Here is a 12,795-nt window from a genome sequence, read left to right on the forward strand (position 1 = left end):
GTGTGCGTGTTTTCCTGAGTGTACACTCCTTTGTGCATGTGTGTATAAACTATTACAGCATATAACACATGAACTAGGTCAACTTCTATACTTAAGAGACTAACAAGTTCTGATACTTCAAAGGTTTTGTGTCATCGTGGGGGCTTCTCATTGCACGCGTGCACAGTTAACAGTATCTTTTAATTATTCCAAGCACACATATGAAAACTAGAGCTCATGCACGTGCACATTCTCACACACATAAACATAAAGGTACTCCCTGCTTTCATCCCCCCTCTCGAGCCGTGTTACGTTTTCTTATTGATTTTTCAGCTTGCACCTCTAATACAATCACATTAAACTAGACTGATCGGAATTGAATTTCAGACTGGGTCTATGCCACTTATAATCTCTGTCACTGTGAAGGTGGTGTGTGTGTGTTTGTGTGTGTGGGTGGTTGTGCCGCAATTGAGCCTATAAGAAAATGAGGCCTGCCGAAGCCAGATGCCAGGTCTATTGTCAGAAGAACTTTTCATGTGTGTCTTATCCACTTTCTCCTGTCTTGTACATAACTGTTTTTGTGAATTTGTGGGCCATAGTGCCTCAGTTGAGATTGGTCTTGTGAATTTATAGTGTCTGTGACCCATTTCCCTCCACTGCTCTCTCTCCCTCTCTCCCTCTCTCTCTCTCTCTCTCTCTCTGACTTGCCTGCACTCTAATATAACACGCCTGAGTGGAGATCAGAGAGCAGAAGGAAGATTGAGAGATAGAGAGAGATATGAGGGAGAGATGAAAGAGGGAGAGAGAGAGAGATGGAGGCAGGGGAAAGTTAGAGAGAGGAAGAGAATGCAGAGAGCAGCAGATGGAGCAGAGAAAGTTTACTCCTTTTCCTGTACAGGTTTGAAGTTTATTTGTCATCAAAATGTGGATGAATGCATGTGAGGAAGAACGAACTATCCTGCTGTTTGGCTCTAAATTCCTGTCCATCACTCGGCAGATAGTGTCTTCTTCTCTCTGTCTTGTTACTATGGTAACAGCCAGCCAGCTGACACTCTTGTACTGACTGTTTACTTCACAGGGCCCGTGTGACCTTTCCCAGGATTCAGCGGGACATTGCACACACATAGAATCATGGGAACAGTGCACTGTCATACCTAACCTCCCGCCCCCCCTCCCTCCCTACCACAGCAAATATTTACACCCCTCGTAAATTACAGTGGCGGAGATGTGACCGTGATTCATTTTGGAAAATTCACACTATAGGAATGCCACACATTCCTCGTGGGTTTCTCAAGACACCGCTGAGAAAGCAATGGGAGGCCCTGAGATCGAGAGGAGGGAAACCGGTGCTGTGGAACGAGGGATCTTGGAGCAAGTGGTCGGTGAAATGAAGTACATTTTAAGAGATGCAACCTTATTGCATTATCGGGGTAAGGGTTAGGATTAGGATTATTGTGCAATCCATTCAGTTAGCCATCTGTGGAAGATACAGAGCCAGACCGAAAGTGGCACATACAAAGAGAAGTAAATACAATTGTTCATATTTACTTTGTGCACTATATTTGATTAATGCCACGGCAGTAACTTACTCATGTTCATGTGGCATTCAGTAACAAACACATGGCATAAGCACCATGGAACAATTTGTATGCACAGATACACACACACACACACACCAGAGCAGCAGTAGAGGAGTGACCTCTTGCATCAATAAACCCCTCCATGAATCAAAGTGGGCTATAAAAGAGCATTTAATCCACCTACAGTCAGATTGGGTTTGGTAGGAAGGCAGAGAATTACTGTACAGCACAGAGCTATTGAATTTTCTATTGATCAAGGCTTTCTGAGGAAAGTGGGAAAGTGAATCAGTTTGGCTGCGTAAAACCATCGGATATTTGGGCTTTTTTTTCTTTTTCAATGTCTAGACTGACATCTAAGGAATCCCTAGTGACCCAGAAGATCAAGAAATGGCTGCTGGAACTAGAAAAAAATGTTTGTGTTCGATATCGCACACAACACAGAGAACATTGATCATGTAAGCTGTATTGTTTTAGCAGCGCTGTTAAGCCAAGAGTTTATTACAGACTGGCAAGAAAGCACACGCAGACTGTAGGCTTGGCACAGGTCATATGTGGGGGTTGTATTGCCTCCGTGTGGCCATTGTTGCAAATGTAAGATGTGTTTCAAACTGGATTTATATCTCAAATACAAAAGTTGGATGTAATCAATTATATTTACATGCTTGCATGCGAGGGTAATGTTTTGGAGTTCGTAGCTCGTGAGTTTGGAGACCAAATATCAGGATTTTCTGTGAATATGACCATGTGATTGGCTGTGTGTTTTCTTTAAGCCTGAAGGTGTCCAGTCTGACCAGGTGTGTGAGACAGTGAGAGAGAGAGAGTGTCTTCTGTTCTCCTCTCCGACATTGGACTGGTTGCTCTCCATGTGAGCTGCAGTATGAGAGTGCGTATCACTTTAAAAACCCTTCAGGGAGACTAAGAGACCAGCTGCATTTCCTTAGTGGGAATGTTTGTGTTTGTGGCGTACAGACCAACGGACGGAGTTTGCTTTGCATCAGTGAGAAGAAAAGAGAGGGGGAAGAAAGAAAGAGTCAGCGGGGACCACTAGCTGTGTGGGACCGGGACAGAAGGACCAGCAGGGTTTGACCTAGCAGACATCGGGCCGCGAGATCCCAGAGAGACTGAGAGGACAGAGAGGGGCAGAGGCAGGAGAGGAGACTATATTCTGCCAGGCTTACCTCTGGAGATGACCCACTTATTATCCACTGGAGCTTAGTGGCATCAGGAGGACAATAAAGGCTAATTCCTTCTAATTGCCATTGGCAATTTGTGGATTTTATCTGTAATGGCTCACCTGTGCAAATAAAGTTGAATGTGATACCTGTGGATATCTCATTGATATCAAAATCATACTACTATTCTGTGCGTACCTCTGGAGTTGTGGCTCTCATCATAGAGCGCGTGTAGTCAGGGACGTAATGGAGGCGGTCTTGATGGGCCTAGACGAGGCGGTCTGTACTCGGCAGGGTCTGCTGTGGACTCTCACCTCAACAGCCCTCCGACGTCTTCGTGTGCATGCCAGGAACCTTCCTGCACCCATGCATCTCTTACACACACACAGGTGTGTTCCAAGGCCACTCTACCAGGTAGGCTGCTCCTCACTTACACAAAAAAACATAACCTAGATGTGCATGTGTTGATAGCATTTCAACAGGCACCCTTGAAAATGGGAATTTATTGCAAGTTTAATTTAGAAGTATGATTACATTTGCGACCACCTATTGTCTTCAAGCTTTGTGGAGACGCATGTTCATTGTAGGAAACAGTTATGAATGAATGATTCCAGGCTTGGGACCAAAGGAGAGAGGCACGGCGTGAACAGATGATGTACTGTAGGCCAGGTACATCCTTCAGGGGACAGACAGAGACAGGGGCAGGTTTAAACATGACTCATTTGTTTCTTTAGGCTTGGAGGACAGAACTGGGCTACATGTAGTGGCAGTGTACCTGCCAGTGAAATGGGACGCATGCTGACATAGTTTTATAACACACATGTGGATGTGGAGAGTTGTCCTGCCAAGTTCAGAAAACACTGTTGTGCTTTACGCTGTTGTCCTTGTGTACAGTGTTCTGTTGAAGTAGTAGTTGTTCTCAGGATGCACACCCTTAACAGGAAGTTGTGTTGCTAGAGTCATTATAAAGGAGCCGGTAACTAAGCTGCTAAGCTGGTAAGTGTTTCTATGTGACAGGGGGATGCTTGCACACAAAACACACACACACAGACATTGTTTTATAGGCTGTCTGGTCAGTCGCCATGCCTCCATCGCCTCACACGTTTAATCTAACTCTGGTGACGCACTATATGTGTATGTGTGCCGCAAAAGAACAGTTTCACAGTAGAATTAAATATTTAAATTGTTTTTATCAAAATAAACTGTGTCTTTTGGGCCTTGTGTTTGTCTAGATGTGATTCAGCAAAACGGTTGATCAGTATTCTCTTCGCCGTGTCTGAATCGGTACTCAGGCCTTTCATGGAGCCATTAGTATTCCCCGGGCGTCTCACCTGCCCTGGATGCAGCTGGCACTACCAGGACAAACCCACAACAGGCTCACAGAGACAGACTCTTTGGGCCTCTTGCTACATACCAAAAAGCACACACTGGACTGCATAGCACAAAATCATCCTACAGCATCAGTGGAGTAACTTAAATAACACACACACACACACACACACACACACCGTCTGCCTTTTCCTGTCCTTTTGCTCTGATTCCTTTATTCTCAAGAGGGGAATAAACTGGATTGTTATTCCAACTTTTGTCTTCAGATGTGTTTTCATGTGGCTCCCAAGTTTAAGCATCCTGAGGGAGGGCAACACAATCAGAGGAAACTGAAATAATATACCAGACCTCGCTAAGACAAACCCATCCTTAACACCCCCTCCTGGTTTAGAGACGCACACATGTCTGGAAGAGGCCTCTCTAAAACACATTCCAAACAGAGGAGTTTTAACACTTTCTCAAACATCCTCTGGATTAGTTACAAACAACGTCTCCGTCTTGCTTGACGAAGTGGTACCGTCCAAGGTAGAGCTGTTAATAGTGGAGCGAGTTGCAAAAGCAGGGAAGGAGGGGTCAGTGTGTCAGGCTGCAGGACGGGGATATCCCTGGCTCACTGCACTGCCTCTCTGCCCGGTTTCCTCTATTATTGTTAATGAGAAACTCAGCCTCACACAACTGGCAGACGCACAAAGGAGAGAGACAGAGAGAGAGAGGACTTAACAGTGTCTTTATTTTAACAACCTGTTCTCACTTAATCCTTTTCGACCTTCTTCTCTCATCCTGAAATAAAAATACATTTCTACTCTGACCTAAAACTGTTTTCTTATCTCGCTTTTTCCTCTCTGACACTATTTCTGTTCTTTTTTTTCCTACTTAAATTACTTCTTCATTTCTTATTTAACTCTCTCTACTCTCTTTTCAACTCTTACTGGAGAAGACATCCATCACCAGTAGTCATACATATTCAATCAGGACCCCGGTCCAGATATTTCACTGCGCTCCAGTGTTTGACACGTATACGTCGATGTGATCATTTAGCGCTCTGCCTGTTAGGTGGAGCAGCACCCTGCGTGATTGAGCTGTGGCGTTACAGTAACCAGCAGCATGGCAACATTTCTGAAGTGTTGTTTGCTCACACGGACACGTATTCCTCTCGTGAGAGAACGCAGTGGCGTGTTCACACTTTCATACATCAGACTGAGTACTATTGACTCAACAGCCTCCGGTCACACGTTCTCCTCTGGTGGTATGACCCTTTAAATAGGGTTAGTACTGTCAGGCGTGTGAGGGCAGTGCTCTGCTGTGCCGTGTTAGACAGTGTCTCTGGGTAATTATGGCGTTGTGTCATTTCTTAAGTTGCTTTCCAGTCGCATTGATTTCATGTTTTCGCCTGCCAGCCCCCCTTCTTATCACCCAACCCCATCCCAAAGGCAGGATATCCTGCATGGGGAAGAAGCAGGGACTATAGTAAACACAGGTGGTTGGACTTCCCCTGAGTTGCAAGAATTCCTTATTTACCTGTAATCATCACAGTGCTGCAACTCACAAGACTTACTACAAGCCATCATTTTGTTCCTCAGAATGTGAAGTGACATCTTGTTAAGCAAAACTCATCCCGAGTGTGTTCAACACCCCCGTATCCTAGATAGACCCAGTTTATTTCCTGTTATCGTGCGTGCTAATATCAGCTGCTGTCAGGAAGCTGGTTCTGCTCGGTGTCAAATAAACTTACATCCAAGCTGTTTCCTAGCAACGCAGCTCCACTGAAAAGTTGAATACATATTTAAAATGTTGCATTATGTCACATTTGTCATACATATTCATTAGACCTCACTGCTCTGTTAGCTTGTAGGCTCTACTGCATCATATTTAGGATTGAAATCCAGGCCAGTTTACTCCCACTAAGCTCATCTGGTCCTGCTTCCTGTGAGAGGAGCTCTGTCACTGACCATATTCCTTTCCCACTGACGAGTCCCAGTCCATTATGATACGAAGCAGAGACACAGCAGCACAGATCTGAAATAACCAAGATACACAACCCCCCCCCCCCCCCCCCCCCCCCCCCTGTCTAGGAGCTGGATCACTTGTGTCCATTCTGTTACATCTTTTGTTTGTGGTCTGATAAGCTGCGGGCGCTCAGTCAAACCGTGGTGTTTTCAAGCAAGTGGTTTCCTTGGAAGAGCGGTCCACATTGAGTGCCAGCAGCTCCCCAGAATCAGGACACGCCTGTACACAGTTCAGGTTGTTAAGTCTCTCTGCTCTCATGTTCAATATACCTTCCATTTGTTCTCGTATTCCACTGAAGCAGATGTCAATAACTAGACTCATGACAGGCAGGCAAATATCCAGAATGGAAATCTCTGTGTCCTCGCTAATTCCCGGCCTTATTCCGTTTTTCCTTGTTTTCCAGCCAAGACATTCTTGGATGGAGGTTGAAGTTGAACTAGTGACTCCCTACTGAAGAATCCTGATCACTATTCCTGTCTGGCAGCCATCTTTGTACTCATTGCCAAAGTCAGGATCTGTGTGAGAAAATACTTTCCCAGAACCGTCAGAGAGACGTTCGGTGACGGGAGGGGTTGAGGGCCAGAACGGACATTGTCTTGAATTTTTCCACAGCTTTGTTTATTCTATTTTTTTCTGTAATTTTCTAACTTGTTTGCAACTAGCCTGGAGGCATGTTTGTGTTTGATAGCTCTGCGTAGACGCACACTCACGAACACACAAATACCCCTCTGCAGATTCTGTTGGTGGTTGAAGCCGTTTACAGTGTCTCCCTTGGGAGAAGGTCTTATTTGCATAGTTGGTCTGGAAAACATTTCCACTGCTCCATTCCCAGATTCATCAACTACCAAGTGTGTGAGTGTAAATGTGTGTGAAAGAGAAAAGGGGGCCAGGCTTGTTGATGTCTGAATTTAAGAAAAAGTTTCCTGTGAAGATTCATCAAAAGTTCAATAATGGGAAACAATCTTCTCATCACTGTATAAATCATAAACCATGATAAAAACTGTATCCCTATCATATTTTCTTTGATATTGATGTGTTTGACTAGTCTCTTTGTGATGTGCAGGCTTGTTGCATGTTAAACATTTAAAGCACGACACCCCTCCTCCCTCATGTGCCGTGTTATTTAGTTACTGTGCACCATAAGCTTCTAAGCCAAGCTGGAATCTAATTTCTCTGGTAATGTGTGAATATGGCACACTGCTTGATTGGACGACCACTCGCTTGATTAATTACGGGCGTTTGCATGCTCACACGCGTACCACACAGTCTTCCCAGAGGACTACTCGGATTCTCTGATTTAAGGCATATAATTGAATAAAATCAAGAGCATGTTATTCCTGCTTTGGCATTTAGCAAAAGGGAAATCACATGACATGCAAAAATATTCACGATATAAGACTTACTGACAGTGTTGTTGATTCCATTTAAAAAGATTGCCAGATATGAACACTTTCCCCCAATATCAGTTGCCATGTTGGAGACTATTCAGATGTTAAACTTGATAAAACAAAGATTGCGATATCTTGCTGCGGGCAATGGTTGAGCGGCCTACTTGAGACATCTGGCTGGTATCCCTCTAAATCCTGTAAGTGTGTCTGAGTCGTGGCCAGAGTCACAACTGAGTGGCCAGAGTGTTCATGATGTGTAAGGTTTTTGAGGTGGTCCTCCTGTATTGAGTGAAGTGTTTAACTGTGGCATTAGTGATGGGGATATAAGGGCTTATGATGTTTTAAGTTCAGAGGTTAGGGCCTGAGTATAGAATGGTAATCCCGAAGGATTACTAGGGGAATCTGATGAATATCTGAGGAAATCCCTCTCAGGGACTCCCAGATCCTCATGTTTGTGTAGATATTATATCCTCTAGCAGTGGGTCCACATGTTTACCGAACAGAGGTTTAGACTTTTGTGTATATTAACTTTCAGATGTGAGTCAGGAAATGTAATTTCCTTGAATCACAACTTCGCAGTTGACAACAAGAGCCTCCTCTCCGCTGTCACAATATGTGTGTGTCTGTGTGTGTGTGTGTGTGTGTGTGTGTGTGGGTGTGTATGAATTTCAAGGTTTCCAAGGACCATAACACACGGAACAAGCTTTCAACAAATTTGACCACTAAAGCTAAAATATGAGTTCTCATCTGTCACTGTGCTACATGATTGATCAGGTGTTTGTATTTATTGAGCAAAAGCTTTCCACCTCCTACCTTCAGATTCTGGCTCCCACCGAGGCCAAATGGCCAAATGGAAGACATTCAATACCTTTACAATGACGGGATTCCCTTTGGACATTGCACACACACACACACACACACACACACACAGACCACACACTTGCCAAAGGGCTCTCCCTGCAGATGAGCTGGGTCATTTTTCATTACCCTGTCTCAGAGGAATCAAGTGTGTAGTAATGGAGCACAGTCACATCGAGCCAAAGCAATGAAGGGATAAATCCCGACTGCATAGCACAGTGGAGGCAGGCCAGACAGGCTGCAGGACAGAGCCTGTGGAGGGACCTATAGCTCCTTTTCACTCCTCTATCTGTCAGTAGAATACGTCAGACATCATCCTGGGGGAAGATGAGCGAAAGGTCTGAGGCTGCAGCGTGTTCACACCGTCTGCTCTTATCTCTCCACAGCTTCTGTTTCCTTTATTATGTTGCCTCTATTTGTCTGCCTGCCTCATCTGCACTTTATTCCAGTTTTCTGTCCTACCTGTCTGCTTTACCCTTTTCAGAATCCCTTGCCTCGCTCTCTTCACTGCTAAAGTGTGTGGTTGTGTCTCTCTTCTATACACCTGTCCCTATCCTGTTCTTGCACATGAACCCTCTTACGTCACCTGAGGAGGAGCAAGGGGAGGTTTTAGGGGGTGGAGTGTAGGGTAAGGGGGTTCTGTCTTAGTAAAATTGGGAGTATAAGTTGACTATAGCAAAGGATTCCCTTGTCTTTGCCATTCAGGGATCACGATACTGTCGTCAACCGGATTGAATCTCTTTGTGAGGGAGACATTCATAGCATGCCTTTTTACTTCAGGTTTATACCTCTGGGTCATATCTTTGCCTGTTACAGTCTCTAAGCATTCACTTACAGGGCCTCCTCCTCTTAGTGCCCTACATTTCTGGCAGAGTGTGTGTGGCAGAGACGGCTAGATCTCCCGGAAAGTTGTCATGACAACTTTTGTTTGCATCTTAGGCTGGAGAGCACGGGGGAGTGAGGCTGGTCACACGTGTGTGTGTGCGTGTGCGTGTGTGTGTGTGCTTGACAGTGCTGGTCTCAGCTTAAGAAGAAAGTGCTTTTAAAACCTAAGAGTTATTATGTGGATGGAAGCTCACCGAGCTCCCGTAAAGCCGGTGCCTTGAATGATGTTGTTCTATGGCTGTCTCCGTAATTAGCCTGGAGGGTCTTTGTATTCCCTGATGGCCGACACCCCCCCCACACACACACACACCCACGCACGCAAAGGCAAAATTTGCAAAGAAGAGAGAGGATTTGGGCGCGTTTAACCCAAAACCCCCTTTCTCCTCTCCCCTGCTGTTCTGGTCTCATGGTACATGTTTATGGCGGAATACATTAGGACTATGACACAGATACACACTCTCACACACACACACACACACACACACACACACACACATAGGAGTTTGCAGATAGGACTGTTTAATATTCAGCCTGCTAAATGATTAGAGTGTTTGGTATTCTATCCAGTCACAGGACAGGGGATGGAGGCCACTGAAGTTCAACCGCTCTGCAGTACACAGTGCCCTTGAGTTAAGGCCACAAGCAGTGTGTGTGTGTGTGTGTGTGTGTGTGTGTGTGTGTGTGTGTGTGTGTTTATTTGTTAATGAGAGACCGAAAGAGAGACAGAAGAAGCAGTAAGCAGATAAAGAGAGGTCAAGGATGAAGACTCATCAATCAACAAGGTTCAATTGGTTTACGGGCAAAAGAGAGCAGACACTCATACACATGTGTGCGCACACACACACGCACACACACACGCACACACATATTAGCTCTGCAAAACCAAATACCCCGTTCTACGTCACATTGTCTCTCTGCATGCATCGCCAGGAGTATCAGTGAACACAGGGTCACTCAGGTCTACAGTGATTTCTCACTGTGTAAATTATAGATGAAGAGAGGAGGTGGACAGGTAAAAGATCCTTCCCCTGTGAATGGCTCACATGCACACACACACACACACACACAAACACACTGACAACCTCAATCCTTGCAGATCATACCCCATGATCACTAAGACTGTGTTTCATTGAGATGAAAGACATGACATCACTCGTACCTATTTGTCCTGAACCTCTCTGCTCTTCTTGTTTGGCTGTCGGCGCTCTGGCTCCCCCTCTGGCTCCTAACGTTTTGTCCTCTGTTCTTCCTCGGAGGCTACTTCGGTTACTGAATCATCTCATATCCATTTCGTCCTAAACACAGAGTAGATGTATGGCCACGTTTTCAGAGGCACAGACATACACACAGGCACACGCAACCGTAATGTCTTTATCAACCAACTGCTCCCGTTGGACTGGAATTTAAGGAATGTCCAACCCTTGTCAGTAAAGGACAAAGACTGAAAGAGAGGGAATCATGAGCCGTGGAAGAAAGGCAGCTTGTCCTTCCTTTGGAAAATGGGCAAAGTGGAATAATCCGTTTTGACTATTTTCAATGCAGCTCATCCCCATAAAAAAACATGTAAAGAAGACATGAGTGAGCATCAGGTGCAAACACATTCAAAGTGTTGGCAGCATGCAAAAAGTGGCCAGTGGTGACTTGCTCTCGAACCGACACACTGTGGCGCAGCATCATCGCACTGTGCCCATGGAAGGCTGATATTTGCTTGTATGTCGCCAAGGGAGACATTTGCTGTGGTTCTGTTTTAGAGCTTTCTGTATTATATATATATATAAAACTTCTGGCTATATGTGAGTGCATGTGTGCACACATGTAGATCTATTTGAGCCAGTTTTGTTTTGGCATCAGTGAAACAGAAACAAATATGGATCGAGAGAGGGAGAGAAAGGAGACAAGTGAGTAAAGAGGAAGGATGTGAGCATTAAACCAGTGGCCTAGCAGAGTAGAAGGGTCCAATATAGCAGTCTATTAAATGGATAGGTTAATAGTTGTCAGCTTAAAAAGAGATTACATTTACAGCACAATATGATACTACATTACTCTCTGTTATAGTAATGATAGAGTTGTGCTGGTTATTCCAAAAAAAACGCATTATTTTAAGATCTGACAATGTGATCAGTGGGAACTCTGAATATATGAAAACAAGAATTTCAGACCATCAGGAATTTATCAAGAACAAGCCGAGGTTGTTACTGTTATGACTACAATACATATTCAAATTGACTGTACCAATACAAAATAGTATCTCTCTGCCTTCCTCTGTTTTCTTCACCCCTTTTATTGTTTTTCTCAAACACACAACAGAGTCATTATGTCTCTGTTGCAAAGTGCAAACCATTGGCTCACAATTTGGACATTATTTTGCATATTATTTTGAGAACCTCCAGTTAATATATGACTTCTCTTGCATACCCATTTATATTTGTATCTGTAGCAAGCTATAGATGTGTAATGCATGTGTAAGAAGTCTGTTGTACATCTGGGACTTTTCAGCATGAGCCAAGAGACAGTTCCTGATTCTTTGCAGTTCATTGGGGGTCGAGGTTCCTCTGGATGCAGAGGACAGCGATGTAGAACTGAGGCAGAGATGGACTTTGTGTGGATTCAGCACAAGGGAAGTTTGGATCACACAGAAACTACTATAAAGCATGATTCCTGATGTCTTCATTGTGCCTACTGAAACGCCTTTAAGCGTTGTTCCCATAAAAAGCGCCAATGGGGTGTTTAGAGAAAGTTGTGATTCTTTGTAAAAAAATGTGGGGAAACGTGTCCTGAACAAATGGGAGAGATTTTTGGGTAAAGTCTGGGAATGGTGCTTTGTAGTAAAACAGGAACGAAGCAGAGTTGGCTACAGAAATATCTCCAGTTTCTTTGAAGTGCCAGTGTGTTTCTGATTTTAAAAACGCTCTAACTGGAACCACATTTCAGTCCCAAAGTCACTCACGGGCAGGGAGGGTGGAGCTCACAGACACACACACATATACACACTTGAACAAACAAAACAGATCTCTCTCGGTCAGTCGTTTCTCTAGACATTCCTGGCTGCCTTTCCATGACCCTCCCTGCTCCGTCTCACTTTGCTACATAAAGCACTGGATGGAGAAGATGGATTTGGCCCCGCTATTATTTTTCCATCAGGTTTTCAATAACCCATTCAACTAAAACTGTAGAATAGAGTGTGTTTTGCTGAATCTTGGGTTGTAACCTAATCTGCACCACATGCAGATACTGTTGCATTAAAACTGACGAAGGGTCATGAAAGCCTATTCAGCTACAATGATCTCAGCGTCATAAATCACCTCAGGACTGCTTGTGTCAGACCACGCTTGCTCTCAAAGTGACGTGTTTAAGAGTGTGTGTTTGTTTAGTCTCCATGAATATGAGAGAGATGCAGACAAAGACAGACAGAGAGGGAGAGCATGGAGAGAGTGTGTGTGTGTGTGTGCGTCAGTCTTTAACTGCCTACCGCAGCGTCCCACAGTCAGGGTTAAAGAGATTCTCCATCTTGCTTCAATTAACCACTCAGCACTGTTTATATCACATTCCACCAATATACCTTTTCCAGCACAGACCATCAACCCTGTACCCCTGCTC

The 12,795-nt window shown here is 44.5% G+C and overlaps 1 protein-coding gene across 7 annotated transcripts in view; it reads left to right on the forward strand.

Moving 5' to 3' along the window:
- The window catches only part of frmd4a (FERM domain containing 4A), a 95,901-nt gene that overhangs the window by 45,764 nt on the left and 37,342 nt on the right, over window positions 1–12,795 (forward strand). For 3 of the 7 annotated variants that reach the window (XM_031864108.1, XM_031864117.1, XM_031864125.1), the window contains exon 1: window positions 7–3,145. The exons of the other annotated variants lie outside the window; for them this stretch is intronic. In XM_031864108.1, coding sequence (XP_031719968.1) covers window positions 2,978–3,145 — 168 coding nt within the window. In that variant the 5' untranslated portion in view covers window positions 7–2,977. Of the gene's footprint in view, window positions 1–6; window positions 3,146–12,795 lie in introns of those variants that run through there. 7 annotated transcript variants of the gene reach the window in all.

Source organism: Anarrhichthys ocellatus, unplaced genomic scaffold (genome assembly GCF_004355925.1).
Source record: "Anarrhichthys ocellatus isolate YVR2014 unplaced genomic scaffold, GSC_Weel_1.0 scaffold2, whole genome shotgun sequence".
NCBI lineage: Eukaryota > Metazoa > Chordata > Actinopteri > Perciformes > Anarhichadidae > Anarrhichthys > Anarrhichthys ocellatus.